The sequence below is a fragment of the Erigeron canadensis genome, chromosome 1 (assembly GCF_010389155.1).
Source record: "Erigeron canadensis isolate Cc75 chromosome 1, C_canadensis_v1, whole genome shotgun sequence".
Taxonomy (NCBI): domain Eukaryota; kingdom Viridiplantae; phylum Streptophyta; class Magnoliopsida; order Asterales; family Asteraceae; genus Erigeron; species Erigeron canadensis.
The window spans coordinates 50,607,075-50,627,024 of record NC_057761.1 but is presented as its reverse complement, the minus strand read 5'-3'; the positions used below and the strand labels follow the sequence as shown (position 1 = coordinate 50,627,024).

The 19,950-nt window shown below is 33.5% G+C and overlaps 3 protein-coding genes across 3 annotated transcripts; 1 reads left to right on the top strand and 2 right to left on the bottom strand.

Annotated features, from left to right (window-relative positions):
* Positions 1–8,003: 8,003 nt before the first annotated feature.
* LOC122596634 lies at positions 8,004–11,191 on the top strand. The gene is made up of 2 exons (XM_043769248.1): positions 8,004–8,112; positions 10,471–11,191. Exon 2 carries the CDS (start codon positions 10,489–10,491, stop codon positions 11,029–11,031), a length of 543 nt encoding a protein of 180 aa, XP_043625183.1. The 5' UTR covers positions 8,004–8,112; positions 10,471–10,488; the 3' UTR covers positions 11,032–11,191.
* A 1,900-nt stretch (positions 11,192–13,091) lies between these two features.
* Positions 13,092–18,119, bottom strand: LOC122610426 (putative clathrin assembly protein At5g35200). The gene is made up of 17 exons (XM_043783420.1): positions 18,106–18,119; positions 17,588–17,726; positions 17,407–17,476; positions 17,178–17,275; positions 16,242–16,383; positions 16,053–16,153; positions 15,866–15,949; positions 15,667–15,717; positions 15,523–15,588; positions 15,378–15,443; positions 15,228–15,308; positions 15,041–15,118; positions 14,773–14,934; positions 14,583–14,643; positions 14,316–14,428; positions 13,466–13,733; positions 13,092–13,322 (listed from the first exon to the last, which is right to left on the bottom strand). The coding sequence occupies exons 2-17, from the start codon at positions 17,687–17,689 to the stop codon at positions 13,297–13,299; spliced, it is 1,569 nt and encodes a 522-aa protein (XP_043639355.1). The 5' UTR covers positions 17,690–17,726; positions 18,106–18,119; the 3' UTR covers positions 13,092–13,296.
* Positions 18,120–18,799: 680 nt separating this feature from the next.
* On the bottom strand, positions 18,800–19,683 carry LOC122585949 (late embryogenesis abundant protein At1g64065-like). The gene has a single exon (XM_043758063.1). The coding sequence runs from the start codon at positions 19,672–19,674 to the stop codon at positions 18,994–18,996; it is 681 nt and encodes a 226-aa protein (XP_043613998.1). The 5' UTR covers positions 19,675–19,683; the 3' UTR covers positions 18,800–18,993.
* Between the last annotated feature and the right edge of the window lie 267 nt (positions 19,684–19,950).

The following is a 19,950-nucleotide window of genomic DNA, read 5'->3' as shown; positions in this document are numbered from 1 at the left end:
GCATAATATGTCAAGAACTGAAGCAATAAAGATTTCTTCATTTTTTGCATCCAAACAAATTGAAGAACTAAAGAAATGAATTGAAGATTTTTTCCTTATTCATCAGTACTACTGGAATCACTGAAACCAATTTGTGAAGAACAATGAAAATTTATAACTTATACTTTATAACTTGTATCTGTAAAATTGTAAAAATATTATTTCTAAAACTTTTTTTCGTTATAAAGAACAATTACTACTCGATCAAGACTACTAACAAATAATATTTAATCTTGTCCTTAGGATTTAGCCCAACTGGACATTTAATGCCACTTATGTCTTTCAGCCAAATGTTGGTCACGGATTCAATTTCTTTGAAATGCATATTGAGAAGTCCTTGCCAATGAGGTGGGACTTGGGAGTTTTTTTTAGCATTTAACTGATTTCCTCCAGAACGGTAGTGGGACTTTCACCGTCAGTCATGCCCTCGGATTGACTGTGCTGATGACGTGGTCGATCTCTACCGGATAATGAAGAGGCAGTGTGGCTGAGTCCAATCACCACTGTTATTCAAAAAAAATAAAAAATAATAATATTTAATCTTACCTTTTTTTTTTTTTGAACTAAACTTTTATTTAATTATATAGTCTTCGGGTACTAAAAATAAAAGTAATATTACATAAAATAACCGTTTTATGCGGGTATTATGTTAGTATATATGTATAGATGGTTTTTGAACATACATCCCAATCTCGATTAACAACCTTATAAAGTAAACGACATGATTATATAATGCGGTGATGAATATAACCTTGATTTGAAATCCAATGAAACAAAACTTTATGTTCGATTTCAATATAGTGTCTATCTAAAACAATAAATATCATTAGCTCGTTTTATGGTATTTTTCATTCTTCATATTAATTGTGGTCTTGTCTCAATCTTTTAAGTTTTAAGTATCAGGAGATAACGACTTTTACGACATTACTTTCTTTTCGGTTCACATTGTTGAATAAATTAAAGGTATGTATATAGTTTACAAATTAGTAAACGAGTGTTTTCAAAGCAACATAAAAGTCGTAATAGATAATTTGATGTCCCTTGAATTTTTAAGTATACATATTTGAGTTGATAATCTATACTATATTATAAAGCAGATTCCTTTTAGATTTTTAACATTGGGTTGAAATTTCCAATATTGATTTTAAGTATATTCTCAAAATACCCCTCTCATTTATTCTATATTTATCAAAAATAACAATAATACCATTTATCTCTCCTCAAATCTCAACCAATCATCTTTTTTCTCTCTCCTCCATAAATCATTTATTTCTCCAATTCATTCAAAATCTTTTATCTCAAAAATCATACGTCGATAAATTATAAAAATTGTATGGGTGTTCTTAAAATTTCATGCTCTTTCATTAGAGATGTCATTCGATGTACTTTTGACGAATTTTTAAATCCAAAGGCGGAGGGCGGAGGCCGGAGGCATTTGACTATCACACTTTCTGACCTAGCAATCACCCCACCATCTCATCGCCGCAACGCGCGGATACCTACTCTCGTGAACTATAATATTTCTACTAGTTAGCTCAATAATAAAATTAGCTAGTCCTGTATGACATGGGTATTTCAACGCTTCATAGAGATAAAAGTAGAAATTGTTTTCAAGTTAAATAATCCATCTTGATAAAATAAACAAGGTTTGAAAGTCCTACTGTTAGGTTACATGTACGTCTGAGACGAAACTCATTGCACCCCTCCAAATGTAAAAAGCGAGATTTGAACTCTAATGGGTTTTTCAAAGTCAAGAATACTACCAATAAGACACCAACTCATTAACGATACTTTTGGAATGTTGATAATTATATATTTATATACACCAATTTAATTGGAGGATAACTTCATATTAACTTTTGCTCTTCATTCTTATTAATTATTACGAGTATAAACATTTTACATGATATATTTAATTTGGTAATATATATTTATACAATTTATTTATTAACTTTTAAAATACATATATTATCTTCTTTACATAAACTACCTACATTACTTTTGTCACTATCACCATCAGGTAATTAACGTCGCCATCACCATTACCGTATTGTGCTGATACTATTTAGATTATTGAAAGAGAGAAGGTGATTAGTAATTGATATTGTTTAGTTAAAACAATCACTAAATTTTTGAAAAAGGTTGAATAACCTTTGTGGTGCTTAGTAAACAATTAAAATAAGATAAATAATAATGTACCTTTCAAGGTTAAATTATGGGTATGTTTGACAAGAATTTTTAAAGAGTTTATGGAGAGTTTTATTTTTTAACTTTGAACAATAAACTTTTATGTGTATTAAAAGCTTTGTTTGGATGCAACTAGCTTTAGCTTTTATTTGAAAGAAAACAATTCCAAAATGAAACGCTACTTAAAATAAAAATAGTGTTACATAAGTATTTAGTTTGGATGAAGCATTTAATTTTTAAAAATAACACAAAAACTTTTCGAATTTGCAACTACATATACCATACTAAACACCTTGAAAAAAATAAAAATTATACTTAACAACTTTACTTAAAAACTACATCGTACAACTACAATAAAAAACCACACATACAATCGACAACTACCACCTATAGTTACTTTTGTCAAGCATACCACATATTAATTTATTTTGTTGAAATGTGTGAATTACTAGTGAATGACAGAATGTCTAATATACATTGTTTTTATAGGGTTTGTGTTAAAAAAGAGCTCTTGCATAATGAATTCTTCATTTAAACCAATCAATTGAAGAAAAAAAAAATAATATGTTTTCAGTTTTTCTACAAATAAAGTTACCGAATTTGAAAATGATGGATTCTGACATGTTATTGCAAGTGAGATTAACTTAATACACAAAAAAAACAAAAGAAGTTAATTGAGCGACGAAGGCAAGTTATTAACAAAAATGCGATAACTTTACAATTTGTTAACCCAAAATAAAACCTATAGCCAAATTTAGTTTTCGTATGGATAAAATGGTACTATATTTACTAGCATATAAAATGTGAAATGAGTTAAGCCCATTAATTTAAAAGGTATCATCAGTAAAGCTGTAAAGATAAACGATACATTATAAATTTTAGGGTTTTGCTAAACAAAGCCTAAGGGCTTTCGTTAAGATGCATTGATTAGTTGTACACTTACTATAACAATCAGAGGGCCGACATTTGATATAGAATTGTACAACCTTTTTATGCACGTTAAGTGAAGCACTAAGGGCTTCATTTAGCATTTTCCTAAATGGGTTATTTGATTTGTATTTTTATATTTAAAAGAGTTAATGACATAAATATTCCTTGTGGTTTACCAAAATAGTCACCTTTCGTTCTTAAAAATTCAAAACCTCAAAGACAGTCCTTTATAGGAGGATAAGGTTCACGTTTGGTCCTTTGACCATTTGACCGTCACCTTCTCTCCGTTAAACCCCCACGTGCTTCCCACGTGAGGGTATTCTAGTCATTTTCACTCTAAAGGACGAAATGTGACTATTTTGGTAAACCACAGGGACGATTTACGTCATTAACTCTTTACAAAAAAACCAAAAGGTGTAATTATTTCTTTAAATAATAATAATAAAAAAAACCATCCTTTTCTTTTTCAATCCCTTTAAACCTTTCCAGGGATATATCGATACATCTGCATCTATCTCTTTCTAAGTATAAATCTATACATATATCTCTAAATTTTTCATATATCTCATTTTGTCACCCCTTAGCCTCTCTCTATCATTCTCTCTCTCTCGCTAAGTTACAATTTGTACCTTTTTCTGAAACTATTTTTGGAGTTTCCGGCTACCTCACCGGACAACCACACGCTAGACATCAACATCAACAACACCTACCCCACACCTCCATTACCCCGTCGGGAAACCACCTGCCATATAAGACCCACACTACCGCCACCGCTAATCACCACACCACCAAAAACCGTCGACACCTCACAATTCATTGCCGCCGTCAGCCCTACTCATCACCAACTCCGTCATGCCCATTCATCACCAGCACTAACGTCACCCCTACTCGACCCTCCACACCACATCTGACAGTCGCAAACGGAGACGCACATATTGTTGTGCTTGCATATCCTTCGGGCACCACACCGCTGACATGTATCAATATCTATAAAATTTGTTGTCACCATTTATATCCAGATCTATATATCTAATCCAACCACCGCACCCCACCTCCAATCGATGTTTATATCCAGATCTATACCTATATCTATAAAATCCGATCACCATAACGCCGACATCCCCAACTCCATCGTCACATTTTAGATATATATAGCAGATGACCTGAAAGATTTGACGGTCTGATGGCCTAAAAAGCGGTGGTTTGCAGGAAAGTGGTGGTATCCTCATCTTCATTCATTTTTTTTTCTTGTGTTCTCTGCCTTTTATTAATGGCAGCCTCATTTCATTTGAATAGTTGAATGAAATTGGATAGATTGATCTTCAAATAAAGATATATATATTATTATGTTTATGTATGTGTATATATGTATTTCATTTTAGAATATCTACGCTTTAAGTAAGTGAAACAAAAAGATGAAAAAATATCAGGTTTTTATAAAGAGTTAATGACATAAATCGTCCATGTGGTTTACCTAAATAGTCACCTTTCGTCCTTTATAGTGGAAATGACTAGAATACCCCTCACGTGGGAGGCACATGAGGGGTTTAACGGAGAGAAGGAGACGGTCAAATAGTCAAAGGACTAAACATGAAGTTTATCCTCCTATAAAGGATTGTCCATGAGGTTTTAGATTTTTAAGGACAAAAGGTGACTATTTTGGTAAACCACAGGGACGATTTATGTCATTAACTCTATTTAAAAATTCAGGGACTGATATTAGTGGCAGTTTTACTTAAATCCATGATTATCAATTTTTCTAATGTTTTTTGACTCATCGGCGCAGCGACAAATTAATTAGTTAAGAACTTCAGGCTAATATTTTGGGGTCAAAGCCCAATGTAAAATTTTGTAAACCCATTAAGTTGTCTCGAACTTTTTTTAATAAAGCTTTTACGCACTATTGTTATCACATCCTACAATATGTTTCGATCAATTTGTCCATTTTAGAAAGAAAAATGTCTCAATTAACTAAAGCCGGAGATATTGAGTTTTAGACTTATGGTGAAAACAATGATATGTAAATTTTGTTGCAATACAGATATGGCAATGTATTCCACATAAGGAATTTTATCCTTTCTCCACCAAGTGAATACTGGGAAATAACAAAAGTACATCAAGCATAACATTATTGTGTGCACATATTGAGAAACACAATGAACATCTACATAGCCAATGATGACTCTGGTCAGAGGCATCTCAGGTTTTCCCAAGTTATTGAGTTCGATTTTTAGGGATGACAAGTCTTGGGGTTTTTTCCTTTGAATATTTGTAACGACCTATGGTCAACATCTCGTTGTCTAGGGTACGTGCAACTGTGCAAGGCTTCACCATTATACGGTCAGGTTTCCCAGATATCACATACAGACTGAATGTTCGAAAAAAAACAATGAACATCTACAAGTTACCATGAAACTACATTCCATACTAGGTATGTCCCTCCCAATACGCCATGATAAATGAGTTATTTCTATAAACCGTCATTCTATATTGAATTTAAAAATTAGAATTCATCAACTTTGATTAGTACATGGGACAAAGAGGAACATATAGCATATAAGCGTACATCCAATATAATGCTTTCGAAAGTCTTTACGTGTTTTCAAAATGTATCGAACTTTATACATGTTATTATTAGTATGTGAATTGTATGCGTTATAATCAACAACTTAAGGTCGATTCGAATGATGGCTATTTATTACTGTAGTTTCTATCATATAAAAACAAAAAATAAAAATACCAAATTTACAAAATCTAATCACATTACCATTCATTTTTAAAACCCTTTACCCTTTTTTTTTATGAGCGATTTGTGATAACGAGATATGTTACCCGGGCGTTGCTCCTGGCAACATTACGCATATTATATGTGGTTACATGTGAAATTAATAAAAGGCTGCACCTGAACAAATATATCAATTGGCACTGCTAAAATAATATAATATAATATGTTGCAAACACAACATGTAACAATGATAAAGATAACACCTAAAAGTATTAAAAATAACAATAAAATATACAACAAAAACAAAAACAAAAAAACCATTACGACGACTATTATATGTTATAAAAAAAAAGTCAACGCGATAAGAACGATATAAAATGTTACAAACATATAAAATAATTATTACAATTAACTGTATTTTAATTTGAAGAAAAAAAAAGTAGTAATAAGAAGAAAATTTGTTGCAAAATAGCTTCATAATAAGAGCCATAAAAGTCGACTTTTTATCTTGTACAAAGAAAATGATTAAAAATAGAAGTTGAAATTTCAGAAAAGAATTTAAAAGTCGTGAAATACAGTATGAGTATACATATCACGACATTCTTTCTCTACCATATGGATTGCATTTTGGCCTCAAATCTCTATAGACTTCGTTGTAAACAGGTGTGTTAGAATTTGGACCATACCCATTTAAATTATGGGCCTGCTTGTATGATTTTTTTTTCCAAGACATGGGCCTGCTAAACATTTTGTATACTCGTCAAGAATATCGTTTTTATATTTGCCCTCATGGTTAGATACTAATTACATTTATGCCATCGTACGAAAAAAATGAAACGTACACGCAAAACGATGCAAGCATATATATATATATATTAAAAAGATAAAATGAGAACCAACTATTTGTCGAGAACTACGAGAAGTCTTACTTTATTCACATATATAAGGATATAAATATAATTTTCTAAATTCAATTTAAATAATTAATAATTTTAAACAAAAATCTCCCTTAAATATCTCAATCGGTTAATTCATCATTTAATAGTTACAAAAATCTACTTTTACAAAATCGCCGAGACTTTCAAATTTCAATATAACATGGTTTCAACATGACACGTAATAAATTTATTAATTAACAATATGATATATTTCCAAAGTATTGTTCTATGTTTATGGTATTCATTTTTTTACACCGAACCACACCGATACCACATGTGTACATCAAAAACACACATGTTTTTTTTCCATTGTCCATGAACATATGAATAAATTAAAAAATAGAACATATTTGTACACGAAATACTCGTGTTCATTTATTCTGGTGATATTATGAGCGTTGCATGTCAAAGATATATCACACTTGTACAGCGAATTACATGTGTCCATATCCCATTATCACTATTAACACGTACAAAACGAAACACACTTGTGCCCGTTACCAGTATTAACACATACAATCACATGTGTTACATGTTTCAGTCACATGTATAACAAATTAATTTGATGTTTCTTGTAGTGTAACAGCATTAAATTATTAAACTAATATATGATAAACATGTATACGACTTTAAAAAAGTATAAAAGTAATTGTTATTATGCATATAAAAACAGCTTATAATTTAAAAAATTATAAAAATAATTGTTATGCATATAAAAACTACTGAAAGAGCCGTTCAACAAAAAAACTATTGAAAGAGTTCATGAGCTTTGAATATCAAATATGTGTGCTGTTATTTAGAGTATTTTGTTGAAATAGTCCGTTTTTTTCTCTTTAATTTGTAATTCCATTCTTAACCCTTTCACGTTCATATTCTTTAAATGGGTGTACGTATATACAAAAATGCCATTAATTCTTTTAGCCATTGATCTACTTGATCCAATGGATATTATTAGTTCTCGTAGTTCTCGACAATTTTTTAATTCTCATAATAATTCAACTCTCTCTCTATATATATATATAATATATAAGGGCTGTGGTGCATAAATTATTTGTACATTTACCATGAAAATCAAGGGACGGACTTTTAATATGGAAGGTATAATTTAAGATCCAAAATGAGTAAATTACAAAAAGTAAGGGGGGTTGTAATGAACATTCATAAAGATTTCTTCTCCAAGAAAAAAAATGAAGTAAAAATAAAAAACAAATGGAATTTGCAAATTTGTATTACATCTGAAAATTTTCTCCTGTCGCACGGTTCCTTGTCGAATCGCCGTCTGCAAGTTTTCAGGTAATTGATATTATTATTCTTGTTGCAATAATTGTTATTATTTTGTTAATATATATTTGCTGTCTTAAACTTGAAGTTAATATTTAGTGATTTTAACTTAGGGTTTCAGCCATTAATTTTAGGTAAAAATTTATTGTATTCTTTAATGATGATTTTGTGAGTTGTTTAGTTGCACTTCAAATTATAGAGTTTGTATTGAGATGCTGATTTTGATCTATTTGATGTGACATATTTATACATACATATTATGTATATGTATATAATAATGTGATATTGGATAAAAATATGATTTCTTGTTTGCAATGTAGTTTAGACTTTTTGCATTATAACGTGTGGCGTAGGGGTCAGACGTTCTGATATCATGACAAGAGGCCGCATATGCCACCCATATCTGTGTCAATGACTTGACCTCCCGGGATAACCTGGATACGGACCACCTCATACCCTTTATTAACGATATGCAGGATCTAAGATGTTGTGGTAAGTTTGCGGAAATTGTAGAATAGTAAGGATAGTGGTTGTTGGTTGCACTAGGTTTAAATAAAAGTAACTAACTGTTTTTATCTTTTATGGGTTTACGTATTAGCTCTTATTAAGTAAAAAAGTGAATAATCTAAAGGTGGGATGAGAAATCGGCGAGCAACTTAGTTTGTCTTAAAGGTAGGATGAACAAATCTTTCACATCGTTTTGTTGTAGTAAAAGTATTGAAGTTTGTAAAGTAGTTGTTAAGAACCGACCTTTTATGTTCAAGTGGATGGGTCTAGGGTCACTAAGGAACATCATTCATTGTGTGAGCAATGGAGGCGATATAGATGTGACTAATTGATATGCGGCTAAAAAGAAGGTCAAGGGACGTCATTTTAGAGAAAGTAAAGGAGCACCTCTTGCGATAGATTGATCTTCTTGAGGGGGTAGCAACTTGCATAAGAAGATGTTCGCAAGGCTGGATAGGTGCAGCTCAATGAGTCAATGTTTGCAAGAGCTTTAGAAAGGGACTTGGCTGGTTGAATCTTAAAACTTGCACGTAATGAAAGTGTAATTTAGGTTTGTCACTTGGGCGGCTTCTTTTTCCGGATCTCTGTGTGATATTGAACGAACCACTTTTACTTCTTTGAAAAAAGGCTGTGTTTGGTAAAAACTTATGGAGATGATGTTAACAGACAGTTTTTTTCACTGAGTCCGTACTCTGTACTATGCATCTAAAATTGTATACCCAAAAGGATTTTCGTAGAGTTTCAAGAAACTACTATTGCATTTCTTTTGGGCTACTTTCATGACTTTAACATGTGTCAGAATTGTCATCGAAACTCCAAGTTAGTGAGCAGTTTATATATTCAGATTAGTAAATAAGTCTGTATGATCTTTTGTCACTCGATTTCTTGCGTTTAAATAGTGGACAAGAAGTTATGTTTCTTCAATGCGGGAAGGGCTAATACTTGGTTACAGGGTTAATTGTTGTTACTCTAAATGTGCACCTCGTGCAGTCCGTTTAAGGTGAAAGGTACATCTTAAGGTTATTAATTTTATGAGGGCGGTTGCTGTAGATGAAGAACTATAGCCTATAGGGCTGAATGATAAGTATTGGGATTAATGACTTGATGTGAGTCATTTTGAAATGCAAGGAAGTAGAATTAGTTTATGGGTGGTTAGGCTTTCAGGACTTGAGTAGGTATATGCGGCTATCTTACATCAATAGAGTGGCTGCTGCTAAAGTGACTTTACATACTTGTACCTTAATTAGGTTGCTTGGAGTGATACAGTTTTGAGTCGTCTGTTTCATCTGGATGTTCCCTTTTTGAGTTTTGACCCATTTATTTTAATGACTTTATTCTGGTTATGTATTATCTCTTATGGGTTTAGAGGTAAAATCATAGAAGTTAGCCTGAAATGAAACTAATCAAGTGATTTAACTGTCTGAAATTGCTCAACTTGTATATTTATTTCATAGAACCTCCAAATGCCTCTTATGTAAAAAGTATATTATTAATGAAATTGTTAAGTTTTGTACTCATATTTTTCACATCAACTGTTTACAGAAAATGTAAAATTTTTAGACAAAAAAGTGTGAGACCCGACCCGATTTGAGGTGTACAAAATTACCTTTTTGACGCGTCACGCGACTCACCCGACCCACCCATTTTGCCACCTCCATGACATCTTTTGCATAGTATGCTTATCAGTTTGTTTACTGCAGTGGGTTGCAGTTTTCATTTTACTTCCAAGTTCCAATCATCTCTATGTCGAATTTTAATTTTTGTTATAATGTCAGATGGTTGTGCATGTTTTGTGTTTTTTATCTATATTTTTAACATTTTTTTTTATTAATTTATCTGTCTGTATGCATCTCTAAATTTCAGAAACTAGTCTAGGAAGCCATGGATGATGCATTTTCTATTCAAATAAGCGGAAACTTAGTAAAACAGTTGGTTGATGACGCTGAGAAAGCGAAGAAGAAAACAAGAAAACCAAAACAGAAAACACACAAAACTTCTGAACAAAATCAAGCTAAATCCAGCAACCAGAAGGACAATTATGATGACACTCAAACCCTAAAAGGTGGCCCACCTGTTACTGGATGGCCGCCAATGTACCTACCAATTCCGCCACCTGCACCACCTGCTAATGCTGAGTTGGATGCCATCCGTTCTGTCGTCCAAGAAAGTGAAAGGGTTTTGGAAAAGCTACAAAAGAAAGAAGAGGAAATGGTGGTTGAAGTAACACAAAAGGCGAAGGAACTTCATGATAATGAGTTTAAACTCCCACAGCCAAAACCTATGCCCTGTTCAGCTGATTTAACTGCTTGCTTGGATTGCTACAAAGAAAACACTAAAGATCCACTAAAATGCAGTACACTGGTCAGGAAATTCGCTGATTGTGCTCGCACCATAAGGCAACAAGTCGATTCAACAAAGCAATAAAAGCTTCTTATACACATGATTTTGCTAGTTTAAACTAGACGATTGAGTCGTGGCTCACGGGAATAACTCAAAATTGTTGAATTTTCTAATGATTGAGTTTGAATCATTGGAACATTAGCTGTGTTTGTATACATTTTTGCGCGTCTTGATTGTGTTTTAATTTTGCAAGGCTATATATGGTTATTGCTGGATCATGAATCCTTTGGGAAATGGAATCTTATAATTTTCTTGGCAGACCATTATAATCATTGCTTTTTTTTTTTTCTCAATGAGGGCGGTTCTCTGTTTATTTTATTAACCACAAAAACAAGTTACAATCATATCAAGCAAATCAATGGTGGACATGCCCACCCCAATCCCAATCTCAATCTATGCCATATACTACTCGTATTATCTACCACTATACTCGCTAATACACAGTCATACTCCATACAAATTCACACTAGACTAAGAGCAAACAACTGCAAACTCATGTTTGTTACAAAATATAGTCTTCCACCTGGACATTTGAAACCTGCAAATAACATCATACCTGTACTTCATATAAACCTGGACACAATGCATTCCACTCCTCATAACAGCTAACATAGTTCCCATATGATCTTTAACTTCTCATAAGCACTGAAATTCTTAAATCTCAGATTAAACAGCCTCATTTTAATGCCTTCCATGATTTGATCCTTAAGTTTCTCCTTAGAAATATTACTTTGACTAAATAGTCTGCCATTTTACCAAATGCCATAAACACATGCATACAATGTAATTCTTTGCACAATGTTCCAAACAGATATGGGATATTTTGGAGTTTATAAACCATCTAACTATATCATCCCAACCCATAGAAATATCACCCTTTCATCTTCTCCTGCATCACTCTCCATATCCAGCTTGAGTATTCAACAATGGATAATTTATAGCAACTCCAGTCAGAATGACATATCCAGTTAGAATGACATATATTTTAATTACACGGATGCCTGAAAACCAGGGCTCTCGAAAAAACCCCTATTAATCCACCCCTACAAATGTGGTAAGTGGGACTCGAACCCAGGTGGATCCTCCCAAGGTCAAAGACCTTACCAATGCCAATGGGCCACCAACCCCATTGGAAATATCTTGAGTTAATGATTTAGATTTTACAGTTTAACAAACCTTCACCATGTAAATTTGAGCTTGAAATATTCGCTTAAAGTTTCATACTAGTTAAAATCAGTCGAGGATGGATGGGTTCCCTTGTGCATGCTTAAACTCAGCCTGATAAGCTTCAACTTGAAGTTGTATAACTCTATAGAAGTTTGACTTGCTTACAACTTTACATACAATTTAATTTGACTCGTAATCCCTTGTGCATGCTTAAATAGTGGATGTCTGCAGTATAATCACAAAAGTATTACCAAACGAGAATATTAAATCTAAGTCTTTAAGTAAAATGATTTAGCAAATTCGTAAGCATTTCAATAGTACTTTGAAACTACTTCATACCAGAAAAATTTTAATTTGATTTTTTTAGTATATTATCATATCTTTAGTGTACTATATGAGTATCATAACTTCCAAATTGTTATTATTATTTTCTTTATTATTATATTTTTAAACGGCAGAATATAAGTTCCAAATTTTACACCCATTAACCCATGAGAATAAAAAACTGCAGCCGAACTGCTGACTTGCATTATTGGTTAATCGTCTTAAGTCTTAAGAGCATATATGTCTTGCTTGAGTGCTTGTATAAATTGAAGGGCCAGATATGCTTGTAGCTTACTCAGAAACGTAGATAGGGATCTATATCTTTGTGATCCCTGGAGGGTCGAGTGATCATCTTGACACAATGCAGATGAAATTTCCAACGCGGATCTGGATCCATGTGGCCATGCCAGCTCATGAGGGTGCTAGTTCTTGAAGTATAAGTGGATGGGTGGGTGGGTAAATGAATCAGTTGCAATGGAAAGCTCCATGTAATTAAGAAAGAATGACTGGTTAATCATTATTTACATGATACAAATGTCGAAAGAAATCAACAACTTTTTTTGCAGATTCTTCTATTTTCATCAACGAAAAGATTCAAGAAAGTTGCAAAACAAGAAAATGAAATACACCATGAAACAAGCTACCTGCTTGAACAAAGAAGGATCAAAGAACTTGAATGAGCCCGAAATCAGTATTCTGTTCCCCAATTGGAAAAGAAACTAAAAAGGACAATCCATACCTTGAAAAATGATCTCATTCTACATCCACTGCATATTATTAGATATCTCGTCTACCTTCCTAAGTCCCTTTTATATGAAATGCCACTAGCCGACCATTTCAAGTAAAATCAAACTATTAGAAATTCAAATGATGTCATGATATTGATTATAGGGTTGAATCGGCACACATGGGCTGTAGGGGTAAAAACTAGGACTAACGTCGTATGGATTGGCAAAGGGATTAGAACCTTGTTGTAGCATCGGTGGGTTCATCATCATTTGTTGATCTTGTTGGTTTAGGATGAATGCTTGCTGCTGCTGAAACACGGCTGACAATTGTAGATTGTGTGATGCAGCCATCATGTTAGAAGTAAATGGGTTCGGTGCAGGTTGTGGTACTATCATGAACCTGGGGACAGGAGCTTGTTCCCATGGGTTGTAACTCATGGTCTGGTTGGTTCTCCTGACTGCATCGTCATAGAGCCTGTCAAGAGTAACTTTGTCCAGCCATGTACCCTAAGTTACCCATAAGAACCACAAAAAGGTTATGAGAAAAATATTGAGTAACTTATTGGTTAAAAATACAAATTGATGAAACAACAGTTACACTGAGTACATCTATAATTTTACTTATAGATATCATTCCAATACAGGGCATATTTTGTTATACTATAATTTAAAATTTCTATAAAAGAAAGACACTCATAGATAGATTTGAGGATATTAAGTGTTGTTATATGCAAGGAGAAAAATGTTGCGAAACAAACAATCATCAGAATAACGAAAGGAAGGGAAACAGTATTGAATATGATAAACTTTATCAAATTCAGTCTTGCATGCTTCCCAATATAAATTTGACTCGCTATCATTTTTCCTTTTGATATATTTGTCTTCAACTTCAGTGACACTCTTAATACCTACGACACAACTTATGCAGAGTTGGCCGTTCATTGTTTTACAATTTTTTCAATTCATCCAAATCTATTCTGTTTTTTCAAAGTAAATTTATATAACATGCATAATGAATTGTTACTGGATGGTTGATGTATTACTTCAAAAAAGAAAAAAAAAAAAATACATGTACCCATACGACCATACCGGTTTGCTCGAAGATGTAACAATCTCCTTAGAGCTTGGAGCAGTTACAAGGGCTAATTCCCATCCTGCAGTTCCATTAATGGAAGTTGCAGCAGTACAAGCTGGCTGATCAACTGCAATCACACCACCATCAAATATATATCAGATTATGAATAAACACATTGAAGGTTCATAAATGAAACGATTATCACGAGGACAAGGAAGTCTCAATTAAGTCACCTACTATGGTAAACAAAAAAAAAGGTAAATGACTTAACTATTACTTACATATAGGAACAATAGCATTCTCGTCTAATTCAGAGACTTCATTAACGGGATCATCCAGACACTAATAAGAAGAAAACAGAAATGACTTCATTGTCCACAAATATAAACCATGAAATCACATCATCCATGAGATGCCGTTCAACACCCTGCAGAAATTAAGTATATACACAATAACAATCAGTGAAATTACCAGTAAATCTGGTAGCGGTTCAGCAAGATGAGCTTCTACTTTAACTGGCTCAACATCTGGCTTTGGCTCTTCTGAAGATGGAGGTGAGTCATTCTTCGGAATCTCTGTATCCTTTTCGTATTCTATGGCCAGCATTGCTTCTGGTTTTCCTTCGATTGAGTTCTTAGGTTGGAATATGCAATATCACAGAAGTATCAATGTCATTATAATTGAACAAGTTTTGTCAGTCTGATCACAGGCTAGTTCAAGTTTTGTAGACATGTCCTACCAGATCTTTGTGAACAGCTGAATCCAGAGGAGCATCAAGTAAATATTCTTCCATGACTTGTATGAATGAAGACGATGGCTTCATGTTGACGAATAAAGAGAAAAAGTAAATTGAATAACCAAGAATTACACTGTGATAAAAACAAACACGGAAAAACTTAAACTTTTTACCAGGAGGTAAATCATACCGGCTCAATCTCAGTGAGCCCATCACTACAATTGATGTTTAGAGCTTGACATGTCTCATAAAAGCTTAACAAACTCAGGGCCTGGAAACACGGACACATATTTCAGACATAAACTTTATTAGTCCCAAATATAACTTTCTATAGCATTACCTGCGCCTCTGTCCTCCTATACATCCCCACAGCATCATGAGCATCGGATTGATTCATCTCAAAAAACTGTTAACAGTAAAGTTCAAGTTTTACAGATCGTTTTGGAACTAGAGTTCATAATATTTTAAACATGATTACAGCTTACTTTGTCAACCAAATTAAGTGTACCGTCACTAACTGCCTTGAATACTTTAACACTATCACAAGAAACCTACAAAAAATATTAAATATGAATAGACAAGCAGATATTAACATGTGATATAGAGTTCCAGAGTTCGGTGTTACTTACCATATAGAGTGCTACATGAATCACAGAGTTATGAGCCGATGCTCCTTCTGGCTGCATAAAACGATACAATTTCCTTAAGAGATGATAATATATTTATAGCAACAATTGAAATTATCATAGCAAACTCATGCTAGCAGACTCTTTGCTCCTTCAACCAACCATTCAAGTTAATAAATGGAAAGAAAAGGATAGATGATACCTTACAGCATATGGCACGGAGTACGAGCGTTTGCAAAGTCAATAACTGGGTAAACAGTTCAGAAGTACCTAGATCCCTTGTTCTCTGCATCAAGATTAGAAAGTAAGGTTATTGTACTCTTAGAAATTTTTTTAAGTAGCATTAACAAAAATTGGAGTAAATAGTAAAACTTAAGAAGTTATCTTACAAGATGTTCTGTCTGGAGATCGTACTTCAGGACATGGAAGCAGTGAAGTCTCTCTTCCAAATATTCAGCATACACCCGAACCCAGTAAGAATAATCACATGCTGAGCAAAAGATTAAATATTTTTCGCTTAAGATGTTTTTACTCTACATACTATGGTTTCAGAATTAGCGAGAAGACTTGTTTAGTACCATCCAGACTAGAATAATCTTTGAGGTGAGATAAGTTGAGAAAACTAGGATTGTCCATTTTATAGTTAAGAACTTCTTCTTGGAATGTAATATCCATCTCCCGCAAGGCCCTGTGGATGACAATCAAAGTTTTCAAAGCAACCTGAAATAAAAATGTGGTCAACGTCAACATGAGCACAACAATTGTTAACCAAGTTGACCAGGTAAGTATTAAAGCGATTTTACCCCAATTCTTAAATGATTAAATCCTAAGACAATATGTCACTAATCTTTTTATCTACAGTCTTTGATCTGCGAGTTCAATGCAGTTTGGGAACTGGGGAATGCAAACTACATTCAGATATCCTCATATGCAACAAACATGAAAGGTATCAATGGCCCAGCGGTAGATAGCCATATCTATAGCATCTGCTTTTCAAGTAAGGACCCAATGAGAAAAAGGAAAAAGTAAAAGAAGCTGTAAGGCTTGGTGATGAAAAATAAATGCCTCCACGAGGATAACACTCATTTGACACAAAAGCACCGTTTTGTCCCAATAATTTAGCATGTTATGTGTTTTTATAATAAGCAAACAGGATTCGAGATATCACACAAGCATGCTTATGCATTTTTATGACTCTTCTAGAGAACAAAAATCATAATCCATACACACGCTGAGCTGACAGGTCGTCATAAACAAGGCAATAAGTGAATTTATTAATCTTAAGAGCATGAGATTGTCGAAGAACATACAATGCCAATTACAGCACTCATTGTGTCTGATGCAAAATTACACAATCCACAATATCCCTTTTCCAATTAACTTCTTAATACGCGTAGATTAGGAGTGTTGGAACTACCATATACTTTAGGAGTATCTAATATGGACTTTAAACTATTAACGAGAGCCTTTCATTCAGAGTAAAAGTAAAAAGATCTGGAGGCAGGAACACGTACCGCCCAATTACGTGTCTTTGACAATCTTCTTTTAAGAACATGGAGACAGTATGCAACATCATGCCTAGGTCTTGTAGCCGAGAGGGCTACAAGTACAGCTGCAACACAAGGTGCGAGGGTTAGGGAAGCATATATCATCAGGTTTCCATCAAGTAATCAATACATGGTTCACAAACAGATAAGATCGACATAAGTAGTTCCAACAATCCCAACTTCCTATAACACTTACCTCGCATATGTTTCTCCTTAGCTGGTTGTTCAACATGACTAGTAGCCTTAACGATGTTTATCTCCAGTTGCTATCGAATTTGAACAATTACGGAGGATTCGATATTACATATACAACTCTATGTATATATATCAGCATATTAGTCAAGGATAGTGCGATAGAAAAAAAAGATAGCATATACCTTGTAGGCTTTATTGAATTTAGCCAAATGGACAGTCGTGCTGTCCTTAATAGCCCCAAGAGCTTTTCGCAAACTATATCCAGACCCGCCCTTCCTTGTCATTCTTCAATACGATGACATGCACGTGCCTATGGTTATCCTACGCAGAAACCGATTGTAAGATAATAACTAATATAAAGCATCGCTCTGATTTTAAATGGCCAAAATCTATCTATAGATACATATATAAAACTACAGCACACACCATACAGCTAAACAAAACTCGAGTTAAGGCAAAATCGTTGTGTATACAATGTACATAACATAATAACAATAATAATTAAATTTATAAAACGGATACAACAATTGGACCGTAATTTTGGCGGGAAAATCGGTCAGAAGACGACCGCCATTAGTGAGGTCTAGCTGTGGAAATCAGATTGGCACTCCACTGTCGCAGGGTTAATTAATGTCAAATCGATTAGGTCCGGCATAAATCACGATTACAGAAATTATGATATCATACTAATATTAATTACCGATATACATACATTCGATAGATATAGATAAGGTATAAATTGACCTCTAACAAACGGTATATACAATGGGATTAGAAGATGGATCAAAAGGAATTCGATCAAGTGTGTGTTTTTCCGTAGCGAATAAAGAGTGATTAGAATACATATATGAATTGACAATGTTGATCTGTTTTACTGATAAATTGACAAGCGAAGTTTGCGTTTACTTATTTAGAAATTGAAAAAGAAATTATTTTTTTAATTGTTTTAAGAAAACTTTTGGGAAAAATATTACACTGAGTTTTCAATGGTCTAAACTCTGAAGGGAAAATCATCAATTAAATGCTGATTTTATTGTTTCTGGTGAAAATTATTTTGCAGAAAATTATTTTGAAAAAAACTATATATGAAACATGTTTTTTTTAAGACAAAAGATAGGTAAAGTATGCAATATCTATCTTAGGTAAAGTAGAAAATTATGTAAAATTCAGGGACTATGTATGTTTATCAAATTTAAAAGTTTAATTTAACGTTTTTAAGCTTAGGTAAAGTTTTTTTTTTTTTAAACGTTTTATTGAAAACACTTTCTTGTAGGTCAGGGTCAATTCTAATCAGGTTTTTGTCTAAAGTTAGAAACCCAAATAAAATTAAATAAAAAGGCGGAGAAAATAACTTACACGATTAAAAAAAGTCTAAAGATATATCATTTTACCAACCGGCACATTGGCCAACGTCTAACATTATGTGGATTAATCCCTTTTTCCTTAAAAAATGGAACAGTATACATATAGCTTTTACATAAACTAAATACATGCACTCAAAACAATCGTTGAAAAAACTAAAAAACATATGATCAAAACTATAGTACTTGAAAATATAATGAAATCGTCCTAATACTCTATTAATTAATTAAAGCGATACACGTCTCTTGCAATCTTGATCAACAATCTTCCAACTAGTTACACTAACCGAAATAGAACAATTCATAGTTACTGTCACTTTTCTCTTAATAACGTTCATTATTTTCACCCTACCGTGAATCTTCGTATAGCTTTCCATGGGTAAAGTCCCCGTTGCCATATCATTCCCAAACTGTTTATTCTGTGTTATTTCCGCCACGATTACATCAAACGTTACGTTCATTCTTAACGTTTTTCGTGCCTTGGCCACGCCTTTAGGTATATCCGCAACTCCAACTACCATATCATGGTACACAAGGCTTGCGTTAGATTTTTCAAACTTGAATGCAGCCACGTTAGTATTTTTAACCGAGACATCAGCTACTACGGTTAGGTTACCTAGTAGCTGGCTCGTTAAGTTGACTCGGTCAAGTCCCATGATAGTTACCGAGTTCATGTTGATTTTTGGGTTTTTGACGTGGAATATAGTGAAACCTAGAACTAACATGACAACCGCGATGATGAGGATCATCGCGGTTATGATGCCACAACATAAAGTGCATTTACGGAAGCCCGCACGTTGTTTATGTAACTCGGTGGACAACGCTTCGTCTACGGAGATCGGGAAATGATGGATTTTGGAGGAGGATGAAGTTAGAGGCTTCTCATCTTGATGATCATCTTCTCCCATGATTGAAGTTTTGATTTGGGTGTGGTTGTGGTGATAAGTTGGGATGGATTCATTTTTATTGGGCATTTTAGTAGTGACTTTGACCATTGACGTGGAAATTGGGTGGATGACTCCAAGAGGAAGAATTTACTTGAGCAATTTAAGGTTGGACAAGGTCCTTCTAGCTAAATTAAAGAATAAGATAATCACACCTTAATTAGTATCTTTGTTTTGGATTAATAATTTTTTTAATAACAAACACTATATATATATAAACACTCTGGTGAGAACACTCTT

Coding starts and splice junctions, on each gene's coding strand:
- LOC122596634 (XM_043769248.1), top strand. CDS start 10,489: ATGGATGATGCATTTTCTATTCAAATAAGCGGAAACTTAGTAAAACAG.
- LOC122610426 (XM_043783420.1), bottom strand. CDS start 17,689: ATGACAAGGAAGGGCGGGTCTGGATATAGTTTGCGAAAAGCTCTTGGG. Junction 15,444..15,522: donor CACTTAATTTGGTTGACAAA/GTAAGCTGTAAT, acceptor TACTGTTAACAG/TTTTTTGAGATGAATCAATC. Junction 15,309..15,377: donor ATAGGAGGACAGAGGCGCAG/GTAATGCTATAG, acceptor CCGTGTTTCCAG/GCCCTGAGTTTGTTAAGCTT.
- LOC122585949 (XM_043758063.1), bottom strand. CDS start 19,674: ATGGGAGAAGATGATCATCAAGATGAGAAGCCTCTAACTTCATCCTCC.